The sequence below is a fragment of the Labeo rohita genome, chromosome 23 (assembly GCF_022985175.1).
Source record: "Labeo rohita strain BAU-BD-2019 chromosome 23, IGBB_LRoh.1.0, whole genome shotgun sequence".
NCBI lineage: Eukaryota > Metazoa > Chordata > Actinopteri > Cypriniformes > Cyprinidae > Labeo > Labeo rohita.
Genome location: NC_066891.1, coordinates 10295627 through 10321787, shown reverse-complemented (window position 1 = coordinate 10321787; position 26161 = coordinate 10295627). Strand labels below are relative to the sequence as shown.

At 34.6% G+C, this 26161-nt stretch overlaps 3 protein-coding genes across 4 annotated transcripts in view; 1 reads left to right on the top strand and 2 right to left on the bottom strand.

Moving 5' to 3' along the window:
- dgkaa (diacylglycerol kinase, alpha a) overlaps positions 1-869 on the bottom strand; it is a 39657-nt gene extending 38788 nt beyond the window's left edge. The window contains exon 1 of the mRNA XM_051096546.1: positions 650-869. The gene's annotated coding sequence lies outside the window, so the exon portion shown is untranslated. The remainder of the gene's footprint in view (positions 1-649) is intronic.
- Positions 870-3613: 2744 nt separating this feature from the next.
- On the bottom strand, positions 3614-15637 carry rnf41 (ring finger protein 41). Of its 2 annotated transcripts, none has more exons than XM_051096610.1 (7): positions 15491-15637; positions 13040-13139; positions 9673-9788; positions 7495-7766; positions 7152-7287; positions 6906-7009; positions 3614-5856 (listed from the first exon to the last, which is right to left on the bottom strand). In XM_051096610.1, the coding sequence occupies exons 3-7, from the start codon at positions 9760-9762 to the stop codon at positions 5502-5504; spliced, it is 957 nt and encodes a 318-aa protein (XP_050952567.1). In that variant the 5' UTR covers positions 9763-9788; positions 13040-13139; positions 15491-15637; the 3' UTR covers positions 3614-5501. The 2 variants fall into 2 exon arrangements, with proteins under 2 accessions (XP_050952567.1, XP_050952569.1); XM_051096612.1 differs by having other exon boundaries at positions 13040-13135.
- A 1428-nt stretch (positions 15638-17065) lies between these two features.
- Positions 17066-25900, top strand: slc39a5 (solute carrier family 39 member 5). Its single transcript, XM_051096609.1, is given in 13 exon segments — positions 17066-17136; positions 17138-17248; positions 17690-17849; positions 18229-18452; positions 18679-18823; positions 20924-21101; positions 21202-21371; positions 21459-21578; positions 22421-22478; positions 22559-22705; positions 24401-24481; positions 24565-24755; positions 24916-25900. Coding segments are annotated over 13 exon segments (1806 nt in total). The 3' UTR covers positions 25066-25900.
- The last annotated feature ends 261 nt before the right edge of the window (positions 25901-26161 follow it).

Here is a 26161-nt window from a genome sequence, read left to right as displayed (position 1 = left end):
TTACTGATATATTACTCATTTACTGAACCGCAACTTAATAATTTCATAATCATGTTATGTTAACACCATGAGTTATTTAATATTCATATGATATCAGAAATTTAAGATGCACGTATTGAGTTTATTTCATAAAATGGTATACATTTTGTTGGTTTAGAATTTTAATGTAATATTTAGAGCCAGGAAAGTCTACGAAAAGGCATTTTTAAAAAGTTTTTCATTTTTCAGTTTCTTTTGAGCAAATTTGTTAAACATTGTTTTGAACGTTACTGAGATTCTCTTATCATTTACTAACAACTGTTGAGGGCAGTAAATCTAATACGAACCTTTAAAAAGACATATCTATGTCAAATCTCAAAAGAAAGGAATTCTAAATGGAACCGAACTCGTTGAGACGAATCGAATTTAGAATCATTAAATTCCTTACGATTCCTATCGTTAACTAGACAGCATTCTAGGCATCGACACAAACGTTCGAACACGCTTTTTGGAGAGTCAGACGTTTTGAGACAACCTTCTGAGTCGCTACCATAAGAAATCATGCATAAAAACTACATGCAACACAGTACAAAATCACTGTTACTGTTTAAAAGGTTGTCACTTCTCTAAAACGCTCTCGTTTTACCACAAAAATGAACGTTGGCTTTACCTTAATATCTTGAGGTCTGCAGCACCCGGTTAGTGATTCTGTCTGATCTTTAAAATAGACGCCAAGAGCAAAATCGCCAGTGTCAGATGGACTTCGAAAACTGCTTCAGCGCTTAAAAAAATTAATAACTGAGTGGCGACGGAGACAGAACCAGCTTCGTCTGTGAGAAAGCGTTAAGCTGTGTTTGTCCGGTGGAGAACTGACAGTGAAGTGAACACGCCTAACTGTGAGTGACACTCCCATAGAGTCACAGCACCGCCCGCACTCATGTGTCTGAGCTGAGTGATGCACTTTGATCGCACGCTTGTGTGTGTATTGAGTGCTTCTCATCGAGCACACTAACTCTACTGATAGACAGATAGATAGATAGATAGATAGATAGATAGATAGATAGATAGATATGTAAGAATGATTAATGAGCTAAAACTTTTTGGTTACTACATATCTACAATCAACAGGGTGGTGTGGCATTTAACCTATTGTGTGTGTGAAACTAAGTGTCATCATCACATACCATTACATTCAGTATGACGTTTGGCATCTGAGTGATTGTATTTATATCTGTACTTTTCAATTGTGCAATTGCTTTAACAGTTATCATATAATTAAGCTGCAATATATTTGATTGCCAAAAGCTTGCTTAACTGATATAGGAATTTGTGGTACCAGATTGTAATAGCTCCAAACAAATCCTTACTTTTTTTTGAAAGGGATTAAGGACCATTTTATTTATTAGGGAGACATAAAACAAAACTCTTTAACTGTTTTTTATCAGAATGAAATCCTAACTAGATGGATATATAGACAGTTGGATAGATGGACAGATGATAGAACAACAGACAGACAGAGAGATGAAAGATTGGACAGACAGATGATAAAACAACAGAGACAGATAGACAGATGGATTGGATGGACAGACAAATGGAGGACAGTGCAACAGACAGACAGACGGATAGATTGAACAGATGGAGAGACGGATGATAGAACAACAGAGACAGAAAGATGAATGATTGGACAGACAGATGATAGAACAACAGACAGACGAATGGATTGGATAGATGGACGAAAGAACAACAGACAGACATACAGATGGATATATATATAGTTGAATAGATGGATGGATGGACAGATGATAGAACAACAGACAGACAGAAAGATGAATGATTGGACAGACGGATGATAAAACAACAGACAGACGAATGGATTGGACAGATGGATGAAAGAACAACAGACAGACATACAGATGGATATATAGATAGTTGAATAGATGGATGGATGGACAGATGATAGAACAACAGACAGATGAATGGACTGGACAGATGGACGAAAGAACAACAGACAGACATACAGATGGATATATAGATAGTTGAACAGATGGATGGATGGACAGATAATAGAACAACAGACAGACAGAAAGATGAATGATTGGACAGACGGATGATAGAACAACAGACAGAAAGATGAATGATTGAACAGACAGATGATAGAACAACAGACAGATGGATGGATTGGATGGACAGACAGACGGACGATAGTACAACAGACAAACGAATGGATTGGACAGATGGACAAAAGAACAACAGACAGACATACAGATGAATATATAGATAGTTGGACAGATGGATGGATGGACAGATGATAGAAGAACAGACAGACAGAGAAATGAATGATTGGACAGACGGACGATAAAACAACAGAGACAGATAGACGGATGGATTGAACGGACAGACAAATAGACGATAGTGCAACAGACAGACAGACGGATGGACAGATAGATGATAGAACGACAGACAGAAAGATGAATGATTGGACAGACAGAACAACAGACAGACGGATGGATGGATTGGACGGACAGACAGACGGATGATAGTACAACAGACAGATAAATAGACAGTAGGATGGACAGACAAACGAAAGAACAACAGACAGACAGACAGATGGATTAGATAGATAGTTGGATGGATGGACAGACAGACGGATGGACAGACAACAGAACAAGAGACAGACAAATGATAGATAGTTGGATAGATGGATGGACGGACAGACAGAGGGATGATAGAACAACAGACAGAGACAGATGGATGATAGATAGTTGGATAGATGGATGGACGATAGAACAACAGACATATGGACAGATGGATGATAAAACAAACATATGGGTAGATGAATGAATGATAGACGGACAGACAGACGGAGGACTGGGCGGACGGATAATATAACAACAAAGACAAATGGATGATTGGACAGACAGACAGACGGACGGACAATAGAACAACAGACAGACAGACAGACGAATGGATGCATGGATGGATGATAGAACAACAGACAGACAGATACACAGATACAGATAGATAGATAGATAGATAGATAGATAGATAAACAGAATGAAAAGTGGATGGATGGATGGACGGATAGATTTCGCATACATACTGTACATGCAATACACAAAGAGAATATTATCATCAAAAAAGAGAGCAGTCAGTGTATTTGGTGTTGAGCAGAAGCTGGTAATGAGAGTTGCTGGAAAAACATTGTGACATTCCGATCCTCACTGGTACGATAATAGGCTGGATTAAAATGACTTGCTGCATTAGTGGCTATGGGCTGGTCAAAGAAAATACCAACAACAGATGGATTATTCCTGCATGAATGTGAATATGTGCAATTTGGCTTCAAAACACTGAACTGAGATCAGCACACAGAAATGACCAGAGTCACCAAATAGCAATAATAACAGTTAATGGTATATGGCAACAAAAAAACTTTTTGGACTGCTTATTGTAACAGTTAAATTGGACTTTAGTGACATTGTGTGGTCGAAGAGAGGAAAAACAGCAAACATGAGGAAGTAAGCTCTCTGTTCTGGTTAGCATTGCATTAGTCACTTTTAAAACAGCTGATGTAAACAACAACCAACAAGAAGTTCCTGCTACCATGTGAATAATAAAGACAAAGACACCAGTGTCGTATTGCAAAATCGATGATATTTATTCATATTCTGTCAGTAACCCACAGCACAAAAGCAAGAATAAAAGACGAAAAACAAACAAACAGAAGAATGCCACATCCACGGACAATGCTGCAGCGGGAAACATGAGCTCTTTGAACGTTTCATCCCTGACATCAGATGATAAAACCTGAGAGTCAAGAAAGTCTTGCGTGTCCAGTAAGAGATGATGCATCGGTCTCATTGAATCGAACGCAAAAATGTGAACTTTCATTTTGTGAATGATACTGAAGGCGATCACCTCCATCAGAACCAAGAAGTGAAGCACACTGGGTCATGTTTAATCTCTCCAGCTTCAGGGCGTGACTGCGACAAGATGTGCAGAGAAGCCATGTGACATATTACACAGCGATCATGCAATGAAGTGTGATAAGGCAAAGTTCACAGACGTTTCTCCCTAATTCACATAGACCTGGCTGAATATTGCAGAGGAAAACATTCTCGGTCCTTAGTTTTCAGCTCTTTGCAAAAAAGCTACTGTAAACAACGCAACGAGCATTCAGGTCTATGTAACACTGAAGCAGGTGACACAAGATACATTTCAGAATCGCTGAACTTACATTTTCGTGTCCGCGCAACGACGACAACAACAAAAAAAGCAAGCACGATGTGCATACAACACAACAAAACACTTTGGTTGCAGAGACGACTATCGTACAACACAAATCAAACCAATTCTTAAATCAACTATGTACAACGAAAGTACGTCAAATAATATGCAAAATAAATTCTTATCCAGTCAATTGCACAATATACACAAACATTCAACCGTTCCGTCTCGCTTTATTCTTTGAAATTCGTCAAATGATGGATAAAAAACAGTTCGGATGTAAACCACAGTAAACAGGTCCGGATATGGTAGAGCATCTGCAGGAGATCACACAAACATCAGCTGTGGTTTGGTCACTTTTCACAATGTTTTTATACTTCATGTTCGATTCATAAGCTTTTCATCCATCATTTATGGGTTTGCATATGGTGAATGCACTAGGGGGAAAAAAACAAACAAACAAAAAAAAAAACGTTGAGGTCACTAAGACCACCTTGAAGAAGAAACATCTGGTTCTGATTATTAATAGCCAGTGATGCCAGTAGAAAATAATAAAATAAAATAACTAAAAACATAAAATTGAATTGAAGAGTCAAATAAAAGATATCAAATCAGCTGTTGATTTCCATCATATACATCCTCTCCATCACTCCAGAAAAACACACATCTTCACAAAACGAGATTCATCTTGTTTTTCCAATCACCACACAGTGCAAACACCGAGCAGAGTTCTGTATCTAGCATACTTTAATCATAGCTCTATTGAAATAAAAGAGATCCATGGTAGATAAAACACTCTAGTCTAAATAGCAAACTGAGATGAAGACGGCAAAAATGTCCACTACTCTATCAGAACAAGAACAGATAGCATATTTGTCTATATTTCTTAATCATCTGTATTTACAGGAATCTTAACTCGTCTTAAGCTGTGAGTGACATATATTTGCTCTCAAGGGAAATAAATGTTAAAGGGGAAATTAGACATCACTTCAAATCCGTTTGATTTCAATGCTAATGTTAAAACGTACGTGTACCATCGTCCCTGATAATATTTCAAGTTGGTTTTAGTCATTAGGGTCCACTTTTTGAAAAATGTCCATTTAAGGCAAGAGAATAGGGAATGCTGGAAGTCCACGTGTGTCCTTCCTTAAAATTTGAGGTAACGACTGCCCGAAGAGGTCTTGACATTTATTAGTGGGATGAACTGCTAATTTCTTTTTTTAGAGGGGGGAACCAATTCAGTCTCTGTAAACCCCTTTTCTGCTTTTCATCATTGGCACCCACCTATGTACAGACTATAAGATCTCCTCGACGCCGTGAGCGAAGATCATAACCAACCCTGGCTCCAGTATCATATCTTCTCCCATGTGCTGGTTCTCACAGGCCATCACCACCACGGCTTGCTTTCCCGGAATGCGCTTGGCCACATAGTTTTCGTAATATCGGCGGTTCATCTGCCGCGTCTCCAGTGTGGCCAGGCCTTGGGGCCAGTTACGCTCGTGGGCGTTCTCGATGAGGTCATTGACGATCGACAACGGGCATCCACTGTCTATGAGCGATCGTTTGATGACGGCCTGGAGGACGGCGTCGGGCGTGGAGATCATTCCTCCCCAGCGGGTCACGCGAGCGGGCTGGAGAGAGTTGACCCACCTGTGGCCACACGAGAGTAGTTAGTTTGAGAGTCATCTGATTGGCAATTATGGAATTAGCATTATTACTTACTCAACGGTAAGTAATTTACATAGTCTTGGTTTACATAGTAGAGTTGTATTTTATCCACAGAAAAATACAAATAACTATGGATATGGCCTTGGCCTTATTATTTTGACAAATATATCATATACACAATATATCATAAGTTTTAAAAAGTTGCGTGTCACTACAATTTGTTAAAAAGAAATTAATACTTTTATTTAGCAAAGATGCATTAAATTGATCAAGACTGACAAGAGACTTAAAGATTTCTATTTCAAATAAATGTTCTTTTGAACTTTCTAGACATCAAAGAAATCTAAAAAAATTCAAATAAAATAAAAGCATAACCATTTTCAACATTACAATTGTAATAATATTACTATAAATACAAATTGTAGTATAAAAATGTAAATCATGAATAAATAGAGGTAAATCTGAATATATACTTTTAAGTCTGAATATATAAATGTAAATTGTGAATATATAGAAGTAATTCAGAATATATATTTATAAACCAGAATGTAGAGGTAAATCAGAATATATAGTTAGAATTCTGAATATACAGAAGTAAATCAGAATATAGATTCAGAAATCTGAATATATAAATGTAAATCTGAATATATAGTAATAAATCTAACTATATAAATGTAAATCTGAATATATAATTAAAAGCCTGAATGAATAGAATTAAATTCGAAAATATAGTTGTAAGACTGAATATAAATGTAAACTGTAGTTATTATTCTGACTACATAATTTGTCATTAACATCTCAACATAAATATATCTTTATTATTAGGCATGTCAGTAAAGGCAGATGTTTTTATTGTTTTTTTTTTTTTTTTTAAACAAAACAGTATGCCTATGTATCCTGTACATGTATCAATGCAAATATTATACTAAATTAATTACTGTAATTATTGCTGCATATTGTTATACAATTGCTTATTTTGTGTGTGTGTGTATGCATGATGAAAAGACACAGGAGAAGAACACATCACTCACTCTAGAATCTCATTGTACTCTATACTCTCCTCCAGGTTCTGTAAGTTAGGGTTAGCACTGCGTATCGCTCGCATGTAAGCTTTTAGGAGCTGAATGTCACGTTTCTGAAAAAGAGAAATCATGTGCAAATTAAAAAGAGTGTGGTTTTTGCTGATCAGAGCAAAGAATCCAAGATGTTATATTCAAATAAATTCACTCTGACATCACAGCAGCCCCTTGATAAGGCATAATATACATAGGTCTGACCTGTTCTGCAAGTTGGTGCTTGTGCTCGGCAGCAGTCTTTTCTAGATCTGCGATCTTGGTCTGCTGTTGCTGCACCACGCTGCGTAGGTGCTTAATACAGTTGTGATTGGGCATCTCATCTTTGGGCATTTCGAGCCTGCAGAGAAAAAAGGCAAATGTGATTAAAATGTCAAACAAACATTAAAGACAATTAAGGGTTATTCACACAGGATGCATTCTTGCATTAAAAAAAAAGCATGATGCAGACGCTGAGAAAGCAGTGAACCACGGCACTACGGACAAACACATCTATACAGCACATGTTAAGAGGGATAAGTGAGAACTATATGAATATGGTAGATACCCGCAGCCTTCTTCACACGTGACGGGACGTTTGGGGTTGTGCTCACAGTCCTTGAGGTGTGACTGCAGCTGGTCGAGCCGAAGGGTGGCTGTGCAGCCGAAGCCGGCGTTATCACAGGAGATCTGCAGCTTGGAAAGCATGTTACGCATGATGCGGGGAACGGGTCGTAGATGGGCAAGAGTCACCACGGTGCGGTCCACGGGGCAGATCTGCTGCTGTGCAAACCACTGTGTGATGCAGGCGTTACAGAAAGCATGCTCACAATGCGGGGCCTGAGAGAACAGACAGATTGATCAGCGTGTAACTCAATGCCCATTGACTTTTCTTGCTATAACTGAAGTGCATTTTTTTTAACACATTTTGCACTGTGTAATTGTTTTGATGTTTAAAACAAAACAAAACAAAACAACAACAGCAAAATAAATCTACTGGCAAAGTAATTTATAAAGTAATAACAAACTTCACCAATAGAAATAATAATAATAATAATAATAAAGTATTATTATTGTTGTCATTTTATAATTAATGATGATATTAATTGAAAAATATAATAATTGCGTTGTTTTTATAGTAATAATAAAAACTGATGTAATAATTTGAATAATAATAATAATAATAATAATAATAATAATAATAAACAACAATTCTACTATTTTTATTAATTAATAAAATAAAGTATTTTTGTACTATTATTTTGTTGATTTTAAGTAATATTAATAATTGTATAATAACAATTGTATTTTTTTTATTAATATTAATTAATATATTTTAACTTGTTAATAATAATAAACTATTCTACTATTTTGTATTAATAAAATAACTATTATTTAGGAAAAATACTACTACTACTACTACTACTACTACTAATAATAATAAAACAATTCTACTATTTCTCAATTAATTAATAAATAATTAATTGAATAATAAAGTATTATTGTTATTATATTATTATTGATTTTAAGAAATAATTTTAACATGATTAATTTCTATTATTGAATTAATAATAATAATAATAATCAATCAAACAATTCTACTATTTTTATTAATTAATAAAATAACTAAAGTATTTTTGTACTATTACTTTTGTTGATTTTAAGTAATATTAATAATTGTATAATAACAATTGTATTTTTTTTATTAATATTAATTAATATATTTTAACTTGTTAATAATAATAAACTATTCTACTATTTTGTATTAATAAAATAACTATTATTTAGGAAAATACTACTACTACTACTACTACTACTAATAATAAAACAATTCTACTATTTCTCAATTAATTAATAAATAATTAATTGAATAATAAAGTATTATTGTTATTATATTATTATTGATTTTAAGAAATAATTTTAATATGATTAATTTCTATTATTGAATTAATAATAATAATAATAATCATCATCAAACAATTCTACTATTTTTATTAATTATTAATACAATTTAAATGTATTTAAATATTTATGAATAATAATAATAATAATAATAATAATAAAGTATTATTTTTATTGATTACTGATTTTAAAAAAAATGTATAATGATAATTGTATTACTGTTTTATTAATATTCATTTTATTTAATTGAATGATTCTTCTTTTTTAAATGTAGAATTTTTAAAATAATTAATTTAATAACAATAAAGTATTATTGTTGTTATAGTACTATTGTTGATTTTAAGAAATAATAATTGTATAATGCCTGTATTATTATTAATTTTAATTATAGTAATAATAATAATAATAATAATAATAATAATAAACAATTCTCAAATTTTTATTAACAAAATTACTAACTGAATTATAATAAGTTATATGTATATGCATATATATGTATATACGTATATGTTATATTATTGTTGATTTTAATAAATACTATAAATGCTAATTAATAAAATTAATTGTATTAGTATTTTATTAATATTATTAATGCTAATTATTAAATTAATAATAATAATAATAATAATAATAATAATAATAATAATAATAATAATAATAATAGTATTAAATAACTGTATTAATAGTTTCATAATTTTAAAATTAATTTTATTAATGAAACACATTAACACAACGATCTTAGAGCAATGATATCTAATAACCGCAAGCTCATAATGTCGTGACAGAGGTTGAGCCTCTGTGACTTTCTCAAGGTGTTCTAGGTTGAATGAAAGTAAATATCGACCTGCACCGGCTCCTCAAGCACCCCGCTGCAGATGGGACACAACAGATCCTCGTCCACCTCTCCTTGGAACCTGGTGACGTCGTACCCCATGGCACATTACCAGAACCCTTTGATATCTGAAATGAAACAGGTAGAAAGAGTGCGTTGAGAACTCAGCCGGTACAATCAAATGCCTGCCAATCGCCTCTGAGACAGAGACGCAAGAGCTGAATGTACATCAGGATGAAACAGAAAACTCAGACTTCGTTGGCCATTTTTAGTGAACACAAAACCAGCACAGGAACAGAAGAACTGAAAGTAGCCCTCGGACAGATTTCAAGATTTCATTTTTTTTGGACAGCTGGTATAAAAAGTACAATCAAATATGCCAAATGATAACATATTCAGATGCACATCTTCTGGACAATCAAAATCATAAATGTGGTACCAGATTGAGAGCAGGATATGATTTCAATAATGTTTTATGTACTTACAAACTGTGCTATTTAATGCAATGCAATACTTTAAAAAGCCTAAAAACACTGCTCACGCAAATATAGGATAAACAGTTAATTAATTAGATTGAACTTTTTTACGATACTTCAATTCTGTTGATACTACTGAAATTTGGCCAAAACAAGGTTTTCGCTTCGCTTGTGGAACAGCCTTTGCGCCAAGAGCACGTAAGTGATGTTTTAAAACGTTTCAGAACAAATATCACAAAACTCCTTAGAAGCACTAAAAGTAAACTGATAGAAGTTTAATGAAAATGGCATTTTGAGCTGAACATGGAAGGCGCTCAATGTCTTGCTACAATACAGATGTAACGTGATCGCATTTCCTGTACAAAGGTGACCTTCTTTTTGTTCTTTGTAGAGACACTCTACACAGCTGTGTCTGTGTTTGTGTGTATGCTGGTATGAGATTACTAATGCGGCGTTGAAGAAATATGTATCCACTGCGAAGTGTTGGCGGCCCACTTAGTAACCCAGCATAATGGGAAACCATTTTGAGTGGCCTAGAGATTGCATTAAGATTAATATTGTGAGGATGGAACACTTCTTTTCTGACTTCATTTTTAGAAACAGGAAACTGGAAGCCAATCATTAATCAATTAGTGTCTAAAAGCAGGTTTGACATGATAAAAACGACAGGTTAAACATTCAGTTTTGTCCTAACCAGCTTTAACCAGCATCAAGACATTTTGGCTATGTTCACACTGCAGGCAAATGTGGCTCCAAATCCAAATTTTTTTGCTTACTTGACTTCTGTTTCTGTTGTTCTTTTGCGCATGCAGGTCAGGTTAGAACCTCTATCTGTTCACACTGGAAATCTGATATTGGCCACATTTAAAACAACAATGTGAACAGCGATACAAAAATCAGAATTGAGCACTAAGGCTTGCAGTGTGAACACATCAGTCATTTCCATTTTTCCATAATGAAATGTTACGGCAGGAAAATTACGCTCCATGTAGCTGTACATTTAACATTAAATACATCATGGCTGCTTGTGACTGTATCACTTAGCACTAGGGATGCATGATGTTATCGGACTGATATCAGAATCGAAAAAATTATTCTGATATGTCTTGCCGATAAGAGCTGATAAGAGCAGTGGCAGCCTAATGGTCCGAATGCTCGTTCGGTAAGGAGTTTTTATTCCGTAGGGGGCACTGTAGGCCTACTTTTAATAAAAAAAAAAAAGTAAAACACAAATAACATTTAGACTGTATTTCTGATTAAATAAAGCAGTAATTAATGTCATAAAATCATGAGTATGTTTTGATTTAAAGGTCAGAAGCTATAGCTTACATTAAAAAATAAAGACATAAAATTAATAAACACAAACATGATACCTGTAAATTAAATAATTTTATACATAAACTGATTTATTCATCAGTGTGTAATGTTATATGTTTTAAAATTATGAGCTCTAAAAGATTTTCAGAATTGTACAACTTTGTTTTTTTTTTTTTTTTTTTTTAATTTACTACATTTGCAGATTTAACATCTACAAATGTTAAATCTTAAAATAAAATGTTAAAGATACCGCTGCATTTTTCTGGGAAAAAAATAGCAGCAATTGATATATAGTTTATTTACAGTTATTTTCAAAGCTTCAATGTACTGTAATTATAAAAGAACTTCATTATTGTTTATTTAATTTTAACAGATAAGTTCTTGTTAAAGACAGCCAAAATAAAAATTATTTGCTTATAATTTCCACACAGGAGAGACTTGGTGTAATTTCCAAACAAAAGGAAATATATCGGCATCTGCATCGGCTATTGGCCAAAATGAGTCAAAATATATCAGCAAATCAGATAACGGCAAAAATCCAATATTGTGCATCCCTATTTAGCACTTTGTGGCAAGTAAACGTAGAAGGGAATAATAATTTTAATTTAAAGAGACTGCAGTGCCATATTTTGAACATATTTGAGTGCCACTGTTTTCAGTGCCAATTTACTATTTTAGTATCAGTCATTTAAGATAAGCTCTATGGCTGGGTTTTGACGCAAATTTCATGATTTAACTTCAATTCTGATTCACAATCTAGCGATTCAATTCGATTTCCGATTCAGTATTGATTATTTTGGATGTATCAGGTACAGTACATTGCAAATTTTCTCAGGAAAAAAACCCCACTCAACTACTGCTGTAAAATACACTGTTATATATCTGTTAAACATTGACGAACAGTAAAAATTAGATTGAATGTGTTATATGATGCTCTTCTCTAGAGTTCATTTTCTAGCTTACTAGAGAGTTTATGATCACAAATGTATTTTTTTTCTGAGGTAAACATGATGTTACATGACATTTAGTTATATTGCTGTCTTTCCACGGTTGAAACACTGATTGAGTGATTACATAAGATAGGATATGGATTTCGGTAAGTTTTACACTTTTGTTATTTTTTTATTTAAGAATCATCATTGTTTCATAAAAAATGAGAGTGCATTAAAATCAAGAAAACAATCATTTTTACCCAGCCGTAATAAACTCATTCCTAGACTACAATTAAGAGCAGTTCTTAGCCACAGTAAGTTATTAACAGAATTACATATGTTTATTTATTTAGGCCTATTTACGTTTTAAAGCCACATCAGCAACATTAACATGGCATATATATTGATGGCAACATTAACAGTATCATTTCAATACATGGTTTCAATAAATTACATATGTGTTAGAACTGTCAGAGAACAGAACTTTTGGCACCACAGAGCGCTAAAGACATAAACCATACTCAAATGCATTAACTTTTATGAAATATGCATGATCCGAGCGATTATATAACACACAGTAGCATTAAAGGATTACAAGACATTTTCTTGGCTACTACATCAGGTGAAACATTCAGAAGAAATGTGCATTCATACCTCACTAAAGCACAGCCCTCATGATCCCTGTACAATGAGTCCTCCTCATGTGTCAGGTGGACAAGGCGATCTTCCTTACGATGCAAGACCGAACATCTCCCTATAAGAAAGAAAACAAGACATCCATTATGATGCAATCAATACACTGCTATTTATTCCAAAGCAATTTCATTAAGATTTAAAAATCCTGTTTGAAACATTTCCTGGAAGACAACTTTGGCATATTTACTGTCAATTAGTCCATTGCCATTTCAATGTTTTTTATACTACAGCAGTCATCATTTAAGCCTACGGATGCTTTTCCTCCCACTTTGTATCTTGAGTGGAAATCCAAACCCATTAATGCCTTGATGCATTGCAATTGAATTAAGAGCCAACTCATTTAAGAAGCCAATGACATATGGGTGGAAGTCGCACATCCACATGTAATCTTTGGGCTGGACGGTGATGTGAAAATTACACAAAATAGATTTGGGTGGCCATCAGTAGGCAAAAATTCAACAGCAATTATAGCACAATGACTTGAATGTGGCTCATCCAATCTAGAGTTTGCCTGCCAGGCCAAAAAATCCCATAGACTTACATTAAGCCATATATAGTGGCCAAATCATCATAGAGGCTTGTGGCTGGGCTGGTAGTAAGCAGCCACCCAGAACACCCTAACACACACAGAGTAACACCCTGGTAACCATCCATTACACCTTAGCATTATAACGATGAGTTTTTACTTGCTTTCTCACGTCCTACTGAAACAAAAGCAGATGTAGTCAGCAAGGATTAGACGTATGTGACGTAAAGCACTTTTATCCAGCAGCACATATTTTTCATAGTCCTTGGAATCTAGTACTTTATAAAATACAAGAAGGAGAATGCTGGGATCAATTTTCTTAATTTGCTAAAACAAATCCAAAGCAAAAAAATAGGCTGCATTATGTAGACACAGCATCTTTTCAGATTCATAACAGTTCTGAGAGGGGTGGTGTTGAGTCCCGGTAGGCTGGTGGTGACCTAATTTTAGCTTGTCTAAGCAGACGGTGGGGGAGAGTGTGGGTGGTTTAACACATTCCCCCCTCAACCCCCATTTCAGCGATGACGTTCATCGCTTTTATTCAGTAAAGATCTAGTTTAGTGGCACGGATGCATGATCACCAAGAGCACGTTTGGGAGTGCACAGCTGCACTAGCACACGTTTACAAGTGTCAAAAGCATTTTGTTCCATTAAATAAACAACTACTTGAAATTTTGGACCATGTATTGGTCTGACAAATCCCTGAATTGAAGTATGAGACCATATATTAACATATCAGCTGTTTTGATGGTGCAAAATGGTACTGGTATGGTGTTTATCTGGATATTGATCTATCTCTCTATCTACACACACACACATATGTATGACCCTGGACCACAAAACCAGTCTTAAGTAGCACGGATATTTTTGTAACAATAGCCAAAAATACAATGTATGGGTCAACATGATCAATTTTTCTTTTATGCCAAAAATTATTAGGATATTCAATGAAGATCATATTCAATGAAGATATTTTGTAAATTTTCTACCATAAATATAGATAATTTTTGATTAGTAATATGCATTGCTAGGAACTTCATTTGGACAAGCGATTTTCTCAAAATGTAGATTTTTTTGCACCTTCAGATTCCAGATTTTCAGCAAAATATTGTCCTATTTTCATAAAAAAAGACCCTTATGAATGGTTTTGTGCTATACATATAAATACTTTCTATAAACATGACAGTCCTATCTCTCAGCATACAATACTGAATAATGTTAGGGGTAGTACAGACAGCCATGAATATGAACACAATGTCAATGCTGGATTCAAACAGGCTAACTGTACTTCTGCCAAAATACATACAGTAATGAACCAGACAGGACAGGGCAGCTGCAAACATCTGTATAGCTATTAAACCTCCTGGCGATGTAAAAAGGCTTCTGCCAGCCTGAAACACACGTCTGCTGAGGTGTTTGAGCGAGTAGGCGCTTAGCATTAGCCAGCTCGCTAACGGTGTTTTACAAAAACAACCCACATAATAATCACAGCCACGGGCCTTCCTAACGGCTTTCGTGTTTTTTGCATATAAAAAGGAACGAATGTCTTAAATGTCTTTTATTCACTGTAAAATGACATTTGAAGCGTATGCGTTGATGCTAAGGAGCTAGCGTGGCTAACTAGCATGAAATCCAACTAGCTGACGCATACCGAAAGAGCAGCTTTATTCTAAACATTACACCACACGTCCTTAAATGTCACATTACAAATTCTAGCCACCACTAAAACCCCTGTAAATGTCATTTAAATACTGTTCTGGTCAAATAACGTCTTGTTGTGTTCATCTTTTGGTACTGTATTGGCCAGTTTGTGTGCTACTATCCGGTCATTTTACATGTCGACATAAAAAAGCGTTTAAAATCACTCAGCAGGACTGTAATACCTGTTCCCGTAGATCGCGGTATTCCTCCCAGGTTTAATGTGATTTCTGGATTTGAAGGCTGTGATATTTGCAGTGATCTGAGTGAGAGATGGCTGATTTCTCTTCCTGAGCCGAGCGGATGAAGTCTGGCTGAATCTGCTGCTGCGCCTACAGGACAGTAGTATTAGTGGAGGAGCAATTATACCCTGATGTACTCTTAAATATATTGCATGCATACTAATCTAACAGTATCTATATATTTGACTTATGCAGGAATTATTTAAAAAATAAATTTAATCATCTATCTATCTATCTCTACATGCAGTATGAACAGATACAGTGTAAGTTTACATACGTTTACAAGTTTACATACATCTTGCAGCATCTGCAAAATGTTAATTATTTTACCAAAATAAGAGGGATCATACAAAAAATCATTCAGGTTCCACAAGTTCTTTGGTTTTTCAGCATTTTTGTGTATTTGAACCCTTTCCAACAATGGCTATGATTTTGAGATCCATCTTTTTACACTGAGGACAATGCTCACTGATGCCTCAGAAGGAAAAACTATGCATTAAGAGTCGGGGTGTAAACTTTTGAACGGAATGAGAATGTCTACATTATTTCTTATTTTGCCTAAATATCATTTTTTTTTATTCAGTACTAACCTTCAGAAGCTACAGAAGATAGTTACATGTTCCCCAGAAGAAGAAATAAGTTAAATTTTCCCTGATCTTTAAATTCCAAAAGTTTTCACCCCCCCCGGCTCTTAATGCATCATTTTTCTTTCTGAAGCATCAGTGAGCGTTTGAACCTTCTGTAATAGTTGCATATGAGTCTCTCAGTTGTCCTCAGTGTGAAAAAAAAAAGGATCTTAAAATCATACAGTCATTGATGGAAAGGGTTCAAATACACAAAAAAAGCTGAAAAATCAAAGAATCTGTGGGACCTGAAGCACGTCCTGATTTTGCTGAGTTTGATGTACAAGCAGCAAACAGTTATTGTAAGCCTAAACTTTACAAAAACTATAAACTGTTTTTTTCAGATCTGATTGGTTAATCACAATGTTGTTCCAGGGTCAACAAAGATGTTGATTCAGGAACATGTTGTACTTGGCAAAATCAGGTTCTGCGGGACGGCGAAGGATTTTTCTGAAGAACAGCAAGCAGTTTAACTGTTCAGGACAAACAAGGGACTCATGAACAATGAATCACTAAACAAAAAAACACAGTTGTGGGTCAATCAAGTAACAACACAGTATTAAGAAACGTATGTAAGCGTATTAAAACTTTTGAACGGGGTCGTTTTTTAAAATTCAACCATTATTTTCTCTTGTGGACTAAACGTCTTTTATGTGAAATATCTTATTCAGGTCAGTACTAAATAAAAAAACATGCAATTTTGTATGATCCCTCTTATTTTGGTCAAATAATTAACATTTAGCGGATTCAGCAAGGTGTATGTAAACTTTTGACTTAAACTGTACTTGGACATGTCTGAGTAGGTCTGCAGTGGGCCAGTACTTCAATATATTTGACAGGAGTGAGAATGTGTTGAATTTACATCACACAGTCATGAGGTAAACAAAGTTGATCAATGCCTTACCGTCGTGTGATCTCTGATAGGCTTCGAGAGCTGCCTGCTGGTAAAACATTAACTTCCTCCTCATAAAACAATGCACCATGCCTCATGCTTAAACACTAGGATACTGAGAGGATACTGGAGATCATGTAACAGGGTTAAGAGACTGCAGAAAATCATGGGTGGACAAACAGTCTGGTAAAGAACTGATCAATTAAAGCATACATTTTTCGCTTTTTTTGATTTAATAGTCTTTATCTAAAGTTTTTGTTTCTTTATATTGATCAAATGCTGCTCTTTCATAGCTCTGAACGTTTCTAGAAATATAATACAATATCCTGTTAGACATACTTGACTTTCGAATGCATCTAAACTGTAAGAAAAACATATGAGAGAGAAATATGATGGGAAACTTAAGTAAAAGTCTCAATTTTGTCTCCTTTAAACCTCATTTCGATGTAGATCGAACATGTGAGATATTAGAGCTCTCACTCATGATTTGTACAGAATGGATCGTAATATATTTTTAGCAGCTGTAATTGGAATTCATGTAGAAATGCCTATTGAATTGTGTTTGTTTAATTTAATGTGTTTTATTGACATACAAGTGATTCATATTTATTGGCATTTTTTCCTAAGGATGAATCTGGGCTTGAAGCTTCTGCTCTGCCGTTGTATGATTTCTGTGTTGATACCAACCATCCCAATACTGGCAACACACATCCAGGTCAACAAGTCGAATGAGAGCACACGAGTCATATCTACACAGGAACACTTAGAGGAAGCTTTTGAAGAGCAGGTACCATGATTCTGTCAAAACATACTGTTTTTGCTGCTTGTCTTTGAGAATTGACTGACTGTTGTTATTTACTCGTCCCTACATGTCTGCTAAAGTAGATCTGCCACATTCCTTGAGGGATTTTTCAAAACGTAAGAAGATTGCTTGAGGGTTACACTGAGTGCAAAAACCTTATCAATAATGACTGATGCAATCAATCAAATTTAACTAGGTAGAGTTGTAGCTTCAGGATGGTATGTTGAAATTCATGGATTGGAGTTTTTTGGTTGCAGATTAAGTTTATGACACCAAAGCACTATCATAAAGCCATTAACATGTGTGGAGTTTGAAAATGATGTCTGCTGGTAAAATAGTCATTCGGATTTGATCTTCTCTTAAGGGTTACTATTTGCAACGCCTGTTCCTTCAGTATGGGGACAATGGGACTTTGACCTATGAGGGTCTGCAGAATTTGCTAGGCAGTTTAGGTCTTGGGGAGGTCAGTGTCCTGGAGATCCGACATGGTGGAGTGAAACATTCTTCTCAGTCACAGCCCCATTCCCACTCACATGAAGACCATCATCACCCTCAAAGGACCACAAACTCACCTCCACTCAAAGAGAAGTAAGATGGCTAAAGCATTATTGTAGTCTTCTCTACATTTTTAATCTCCTTTCAGTCTTCTTTACACTGTGACAGTGATTATTGACTATAAAGCTAGCTTTTAAAAATGTAACCTTTTATTATTCCCACAAAACCAGAGTTGAATTTCCCTGGTTATTGTTTATAGATTTCAGATATAGTTTTATGCTCATTCCAATGACTAACCCATTAAAATATTCCATCCTAGACCACACATTGAATCAGTGCTCAGCGGATCTCCTGCAGAATGGGGTCACTCAGACTATTTTCCACACCCTGGTCTAGGACACAAACTGGAAGAAAGTGTGTCACCACTGTCAGACCATCCTACAAAGAAACACCTTCATGGGAATGTGAGTATTTACTCCTGAACTTCCTGTTAGAGTGTTACAAATGGACAAAGTCTGCTACTGAATTCTCTTCACTATCATATGACCAAAGGTCTGTTGATATCTTGAGGTGTGCAGACAGTAAAATTCAATTCATTGTCCTTTCCTGTTCTGTGTGAGGTACACAAACTATTTTGGAGAGAGATAAACACATAAGAGGACTTTGTTAAAAAGATTGGTTTGAGCCGGTTAGTGCTGGTGTAATGCGGGTGGGCAGAATATGATATATGAACAAAACTCTGGCAGAAAAACTGGCAAAGCTGGTTAAACAACACAAATCTTCTGGTGACGCTGGTTAATCAGATCTTGATGGTGGAACATGTCAAAAAGTCTTTTTGGACCACCAGCAAACAAGCCCATGCTGTGACGAGCATCTAAATAAAACATATTTTTGCAATATGTAAATACATATGTAAGTATAGAAGCCACTTTCTTCCACATAAAAAAAGTCAAAATTAATTCATATTGAGTGAATTATAAGATAAAAAGTAAAAATTGATAAATATCAGTTGACATAAACACTCATAATTATGAGATAAAAAGTCATAATTCTAACATATTTCAACAATTATGATATAAAAACACAATTATGACATAAAATAATGTGTTATTTGTTAAAATGCCATTTATAAGATAAAAAACGACAACAAAAATTGTTTAAAATTTTGTGATAAAAATAAATATTTATGGCACAAAAGTTGAAAATATTACAGTAACAAATACGGCAAAGTCAGAATTATGAAAATGTGAAATTATGAGGTAAAATGTTATATACTGTACATAAAAAGTCATATGACTTAAAATACAGAAATTCTGAGATTAAAAAAGTCATAATTATGATTAAAAAAGTAAAAATTCTGACATAGTCAAGATTGACAAACGGGCATAATTGTGAGAGGTCACAATTATGATCTGAAGTCATAATTATGAAATAGAAAGTCATAATTCTAGTAGATGTCAACAGTTATGATATAAAAACAATTATGACATGCTGAAATTATAACATAAAATATCAAAATGATGTTAAAATGCAAATTATGAGATAAAAAGTAATAATTCTGAAACAAAAACATTAATATTATAAGATAAAAATAAATCTTTATAACAAAGTTGAAATATTGCAAAAACAAACATGACAAAGTCAAAATGATTATATAAAAGTTGAAATTATGCTATAAAATGTAATTATGAGTTAAAATGTCAAATATTGTACATAAAAAGTGATATGACTTAAAATACGGAAATTATGAGATAAATAATTCATAATTATCACATAAAAAGTGAAAATTTTGACATACTAAGTCTTAACTATGAGACAGAAATTCAAAATCATTACATATTTAGTCAGTTATAAGATAAAAAGTCAAAACTGACATAAACATCAGTTAACAAACACTGTCATAATTATTAGATAAAAAGTCAAAAAATCAATTTGAAGTCATAATTAAGAAATAGAAAGTCATAATTCTAACATATGTGAACAATTACGATATAAAAACACAGTTATGACTTGTCGAAATTATGACATAAGATATTGAAATTTTGTGAAAATTGTGTTAAAATGTCAATTATGAGATAAAAAACAATAATTATGGAAAAAAAATAATTACGACAAAAATATTTCTGGTACAAAAAGTTGAAAAAAGTACAAATACAAGTATGTCAAAGTCAAAATTTTAACATAAAAATGAAATTATATAATTGCACATAAAAAGTACAAAATATGACAAATTATGACATAAAAAGTCAAAGTTATGCCATCAAAAATATGACATAAAAGTTAAAATGATTAACAAAATGAATAAAGAGAGTGGTGATTATGCTGTGAAAAATTTTAACATAACTATAGTATGTCATAATTGTGACTTTGTATCTCAAGATTTCAACTTTTTTATGATTTACCTTCTGACTACAGCAGTACAGTCTGGTGTTGGTATTGATTTGAGGATATTACATATTATTTAACAGCTGAATGCTAGGATTGACCAATTAGATTTGAGTATTCCAGAAAGCCATGTAATAACATTGAATCTGAATGTCACATTTCTTATCCCCTTATCGCAGTGTCTAAACGTTACCCAGCTCCTGTGGAACTTTGGGCTGGGCCAAGCGTCGCATATCACTCCTGCCCATTTCACCTTCCTGTGCCCTGCCCTCCTGTACCAGATTGACAGTGGAGTGTGTCTGCGGCACACAGAGGAGCAATCACAAGGAAGCCAAACCAGTGAGGGTTTCCTGAGAGGTGTGTGTGTAAACGGTTTCTCTGAAGTGTGATATCAGAATCAATTCTGTGTTTTTTTTATTTATGATAGAGTACGTTAAACAAAGTCATTGTATCTTAGCACTAGGATGGGCCTCCTTGGCACTCTTTGTTATCAGTTTGCCTTCCCTGGTTGCCCTGGGACTGGCACCCCTGCTTCAACCTTCTGTCCTTCAAATATTCCTGTGCCCGATGGCTGGGATGGCAGTGGGAACGTTATGCGGAGATGCCCTCCTGCACCTCCTGCCCCATGTAAGAAACAAAATACAAAATTAAACAAGCATATAATTACTCTGTAATAATTCAAATGCTATAGATGTATGTTGTTTGTGATTTCAGGCCATCTTCAGTCAACACACTGAACATCAGGATGCTATTTTCAAGGGTCTGAGTGTGTTGGGAGGGCTTTACCTTCTATTTGCCTTTGAGAGCCTTCTGGGACTTAAACAACATTTCAAGGTAAGTTTTATCCAGTGGGACTTTAATTATGTCCTGCTGACTTAAAGGGATAGTTCACCCAAAAATAAAAATGACCCCATGATTTACTCACCCTCAAGCCATCCTCAGTGTATATGACTTTCTTCCTTCAGATTAATACAATCAGAGTTATATTAAAAAATGTCCTGCCTCTTTCAAACTTTATAATGGCAGTGAATGGGTGTTGAGATTTTGAAGCCCAAAAAAGTGCATCCATCCATCATAAAAAGACTCCACACAGCTCCGGAGGCTTAATAATGGCCTTTTAAAGCAGATCAATGCGTTTGTGTAAGAAAAATATCCATATTTAAAAAATTATAATTCGTAATCTCTAGCTGCTAACTGTTGTATGTGAGTTTATGAGAGAGTGACGTTCCATTAGATGACGTAGGAGGTTGGCGTAGCGTAAGCTCGGGTGATGAACGTGTGTATGACAGTTAATAAATACAACAGTTTATAAAGTTATATGGATATTTTTCCTGCACATACGCATTGCTTTGCTTCAGAAGGCCTTTATTAACCCCCCAGAGCTATGTGGAGTACTTTATATGATGGATGGATGAATTTTACTGGACTTCAAAATCTCACCACCCATTCACTGCCATTATAAAGCTTGGAAGAGCCAGGACATTTTGAATATAACTCTGATTGTATTCGTCTAAAATAAGAAAGTCATATATACCTAGAATGGCTTGAGGGTGAGTAAATCATTGGCTAATTTTAATTTTTGGGTGAACTATCCCTTTAAGGGAAAATCCTTATTTTGGGGAAAGAAATGTGGAGAGGTTTTTCATTTATGGATTATTTATTGTTTTTTCAAACAGAATTTAAAGAAAAGGAAACATGATGCAGAGTCTGGAAGGGAGATGGATGCACTGCAGGGTATGTTTATTTTCAGACAAATCACAAAGAAAATCATTCATGATTATGGAACGTATAAATTCATCTGGACTCTGTCATAGGTACCTCAACAGCCAATCAGAATGAGAGTTCAGGGCATGGTCATTCTCATGGGCAGCCTGGACCAGGGAAGATAGGCATCAGAAGCATGGCATGGATGGTGGTCATGGGAGATGGGATACATAACCTTACAGATGGACTAGCAATTGGTACATAAAATTTTTTACAGATTAAAGGCACTATAAAGGGATAGTTCAAAATTCTGTCATTAATGTCATTCGAGGCTTGTTAATGTAGAAATCACTTTTGTAGAAGCCTCACTTTCTGTCCAGTCATGTACGCGATTCACTTTGCGTGTCCTTATGTTCGACCCAAAGATCTTACTTTGCGAGTACATTTTCATTGGGACCTATTTAATAATTAAATTTTTAAATACCCACTCATACAAGTAATATGAAGAATACAAATTATTTCAGGAAAATTAAATATATGCCATATGCAATTAATATATGTGTACATTATTCTTCTATTACATCATATTGATATTTGTACTGGCATTTAATGGCACTGTTCAATGGGTAAATTAATTTATCAGTCAGAAATTCAACAAACACACAGACGGTTAGGATTTTATTTGTGCATATAACATGGACTGATCTATGGAAATTGTAGTGAATGCTTCTTCCGATGGGGCTTTAGTCTTTTGGCTGCTTTATTTTTTACTAACCACCAGATCACACTGTTTTCGACACTCTCAAAGCTTTAAATCTTTTCCCGAAACAGTCAGAGGAAAGTCTCTGTGCTTCACAAGGCTTCATTTGCCTGTCACTCCTGTCAACTGTTCAATGAATGAGTGTTGCGTCCCGCTTGTTTATTTTGAACCGGAACCCACTTTTGACGCAAGGCCTCATGGGGCATAGGAAACATGTGGATAGGGACTTTGCTGTATAATGACTATCTTCTCAGCCTCCAGCGACAGACCCAACCCGGATAAAAATAATGGGCATGGCTTTTTGCCAATAACCGATAGTTCCGATAATTCCCGATTCATCAGGTCAACCTCTAGTAAGGACTACTTACTAAGGATTGTTAAAATAGTCCATGTGACATGGTTCAACCTTAATTTTATGAACCTACGAGAATACTTTTTGTGTGCAAAAAAAAGCCTTCTACTTTGGAACGACATAAGGGTAAATAATTATTGACAGAATTTTCATTTTTGAGTGAACTGTCCCTTTAAGTAATCATTTTAAAATTAACATTTAAATTGTTTACAATTATGTACACTCATTATATAAATAATTTAGCTAAATAACAATAACAATAATAATAGGAAGAAGCTGACAAACACTGATATAAGAGCTAATAAAACATAAAACTCTCATTTAGTGCACATGTAAACCAACTGTATGTACGTTTTTACCTTGAATATCAGATTCAAAATCATTCTGACCAAACGTCTGTTCTGGGAGTATGAAAATTTGAAAAGCAGGTACGAAATTACGACACTGTAATTACGACAAAAAAAAAAAAAAAAAAAACACCTCTGCAGCTGTCAACGCAGCTTGACACTGACTCATACATCACATAGAACTTTAATTAAATGGTTAAATTAATCACATGCAAAAAAAAAAAGAAAAGAGATGCGATTCTAGGTTCATGGACACGGAAGGCGGAAGCGTTCCTAAGATGAAATGTGAATTGATTTGGAAACAAATTAAAAATATAAAAAGTTTACAATGTTAAAAAAAACAAAAACCTCTAATTACGACAATGGTTAATGGTTCGCAAAGACGCAAAATACACAAAACTACATACAGCTGCTTATACTTAGGAATAAAACCTTTAAAAAATTCTGACACTTTAATCTTAATATATTTACCTTACACATTGTTCTTCTCTAGGTGTTGCATTTTCTCAGAGTCTGACCGGTGGACTCAGCACTACGATTGCTGTGTTTTGCCATGAGCTTCCTCATGAGTTAGGTATGATTGAGTTGTTTCTATTATATATGTTCATAATGAATGATCGATATTTCATATATACATTTCTTTGCTTCTGTCTGCAGGTGATTTGGCGGTGCTGTTAGCTGCAGGCTGGCCTGTCCGCAGACTGGCTGTGTTTAGCATCATCTCTGCTTTGCTGGGGTTTGTAGGTGTTTTAACAGGAACAGCACTGGGAAACCAGTGGGCAACACACTCACCTTGGATTCTCACCATCACCGCTGGGGTCTTCCTTTACGTTGCTCTTGCTGACATGGTAATTATCTTGATTGCCAAAATACAGTCATTTTAATCAATTTTTGTCTTATAAAAGCTAACATAATAGTCATATTGAATACTTATAATATATAGTACGATATATATAGTAAAATAATAGATTTAGAATATGAGTTAAAGTTGTGAATTTGTATTTCTAGATGCCTGAAATGCTTCATGGAGATGCTGGATCTCTGAGCCCTCCGAAGTGCTTCCTTCTGCAGAGTCTGGGCCTGTTGATAGGGGGCGCCATCATGCTTTGCATCGCCCTCTTTGAGGACCATATTGCTGTTAGCCTAGGAGAAGTCTAGGATATGAAAACTATCCAAATGAGATCCTCAGGATGTCACACTAGAATTTCCATTCAAACGGCAGTATTATGTACATACCTCATTCCATAAAGAACTACTGTGTAGGTACTGGGTGGATAAACTGAAGAGTGTGCACTGGATGGATTGCTATAAAAAGAGATACAGTGGGAGGAACTCATATATATACACATCCTTGGGCAACTACTTCTCAACCTAAGCTGAATTTCTGAATTTGTCTTACTGAATGATGACATCTACAGAAAATTCCAGGGCTCAACTATAAGAATGATGAGTGTGTTTTGGGACTGATGCAATGCTCACTTGGCTTATGAGGTGATTGCTGTATTGTCAGTATGTTTTTCATGTATCATATAAATGTCTTGCAACTTAAAAATTGCTTTTCAAAACAAAAAAATGTATTGAACATGGTTGTTAAAATGACAAAAATGATCCATCCTTAAAATAACCATAATGTCAGTGTTATAGTAGTCATGAAGTCATGGCCTTAGTTATAATTTATTATTAGTTGCAATTTCAGAATTTTTAAATTTTAATAATTTCAAGCAGTTATTGCAAAATAACACTTTACGAAGCTACAAAACATTTTTCTAAATAAAACCCTAAAGTTTAATGAAAAGTAAGGCATTTTGACTTGAAAAGTTAAAATTGAGAGTCACAACTGCATTTTTTTTGTTCTAGAAAAAAAACTATATAGACGTTTTTCCTGAACACAGACGTCAGCCTGATTTTTAACCTGAAGAATGCTTTGCATTTCCGGTCTCCAGTGTTTCTAGTCAAATTAGCGTATTTTCCAAGCTAATAATCTAATGTTAAACCTATTAAAATGAAGAAAAATCCTGAAATGTCTTCCTCAAAAACCGTAATTTCTTTACCACTGAAGACAGAAAGACATGAACATCTTGGATGACAAGGGGGTGAGTACATTATTTGTAAATTGTTGTTCTGGAAGTGGACTTCTCCTTTAAAGGGGTCATCGGATGCCCATTTTCCACAAGTTGATAGGATTCTTTAGGGTCTCAATGAAAAGTCTATAACATACTTTGGTTAAAATTTCTCAGTGGTAATGTAAAACAAC

What these genes read in the sequence shown, in the direction of transcription:
- rnf41 (XM_051096610.1), bottom strand. Translation starts at nt 9,762, where the DNA reads ATGGGGTACGACGTCACCAGGTTCCAAGGAGAGGTGGACGAGGATCTG. An exon ending in TGCTTGAGGAGCCGGTGCAG is followed by an intron (nt 7,767 to 9,672) that starts GTCGATATTTAC and finishes CTGTTCTCTCAG; the next exon opens with GCCCCGCATTGTGAGCATGC. An exon ending in GAGTACAATGAGATTCTAGA is followed by an intron (nt 5,857 to 6,905) that starts GTGAGTGATGTG and finishes GTGTGGCCACAG; the next exon opens with GTGGGTCAACTCTCTCCAGC.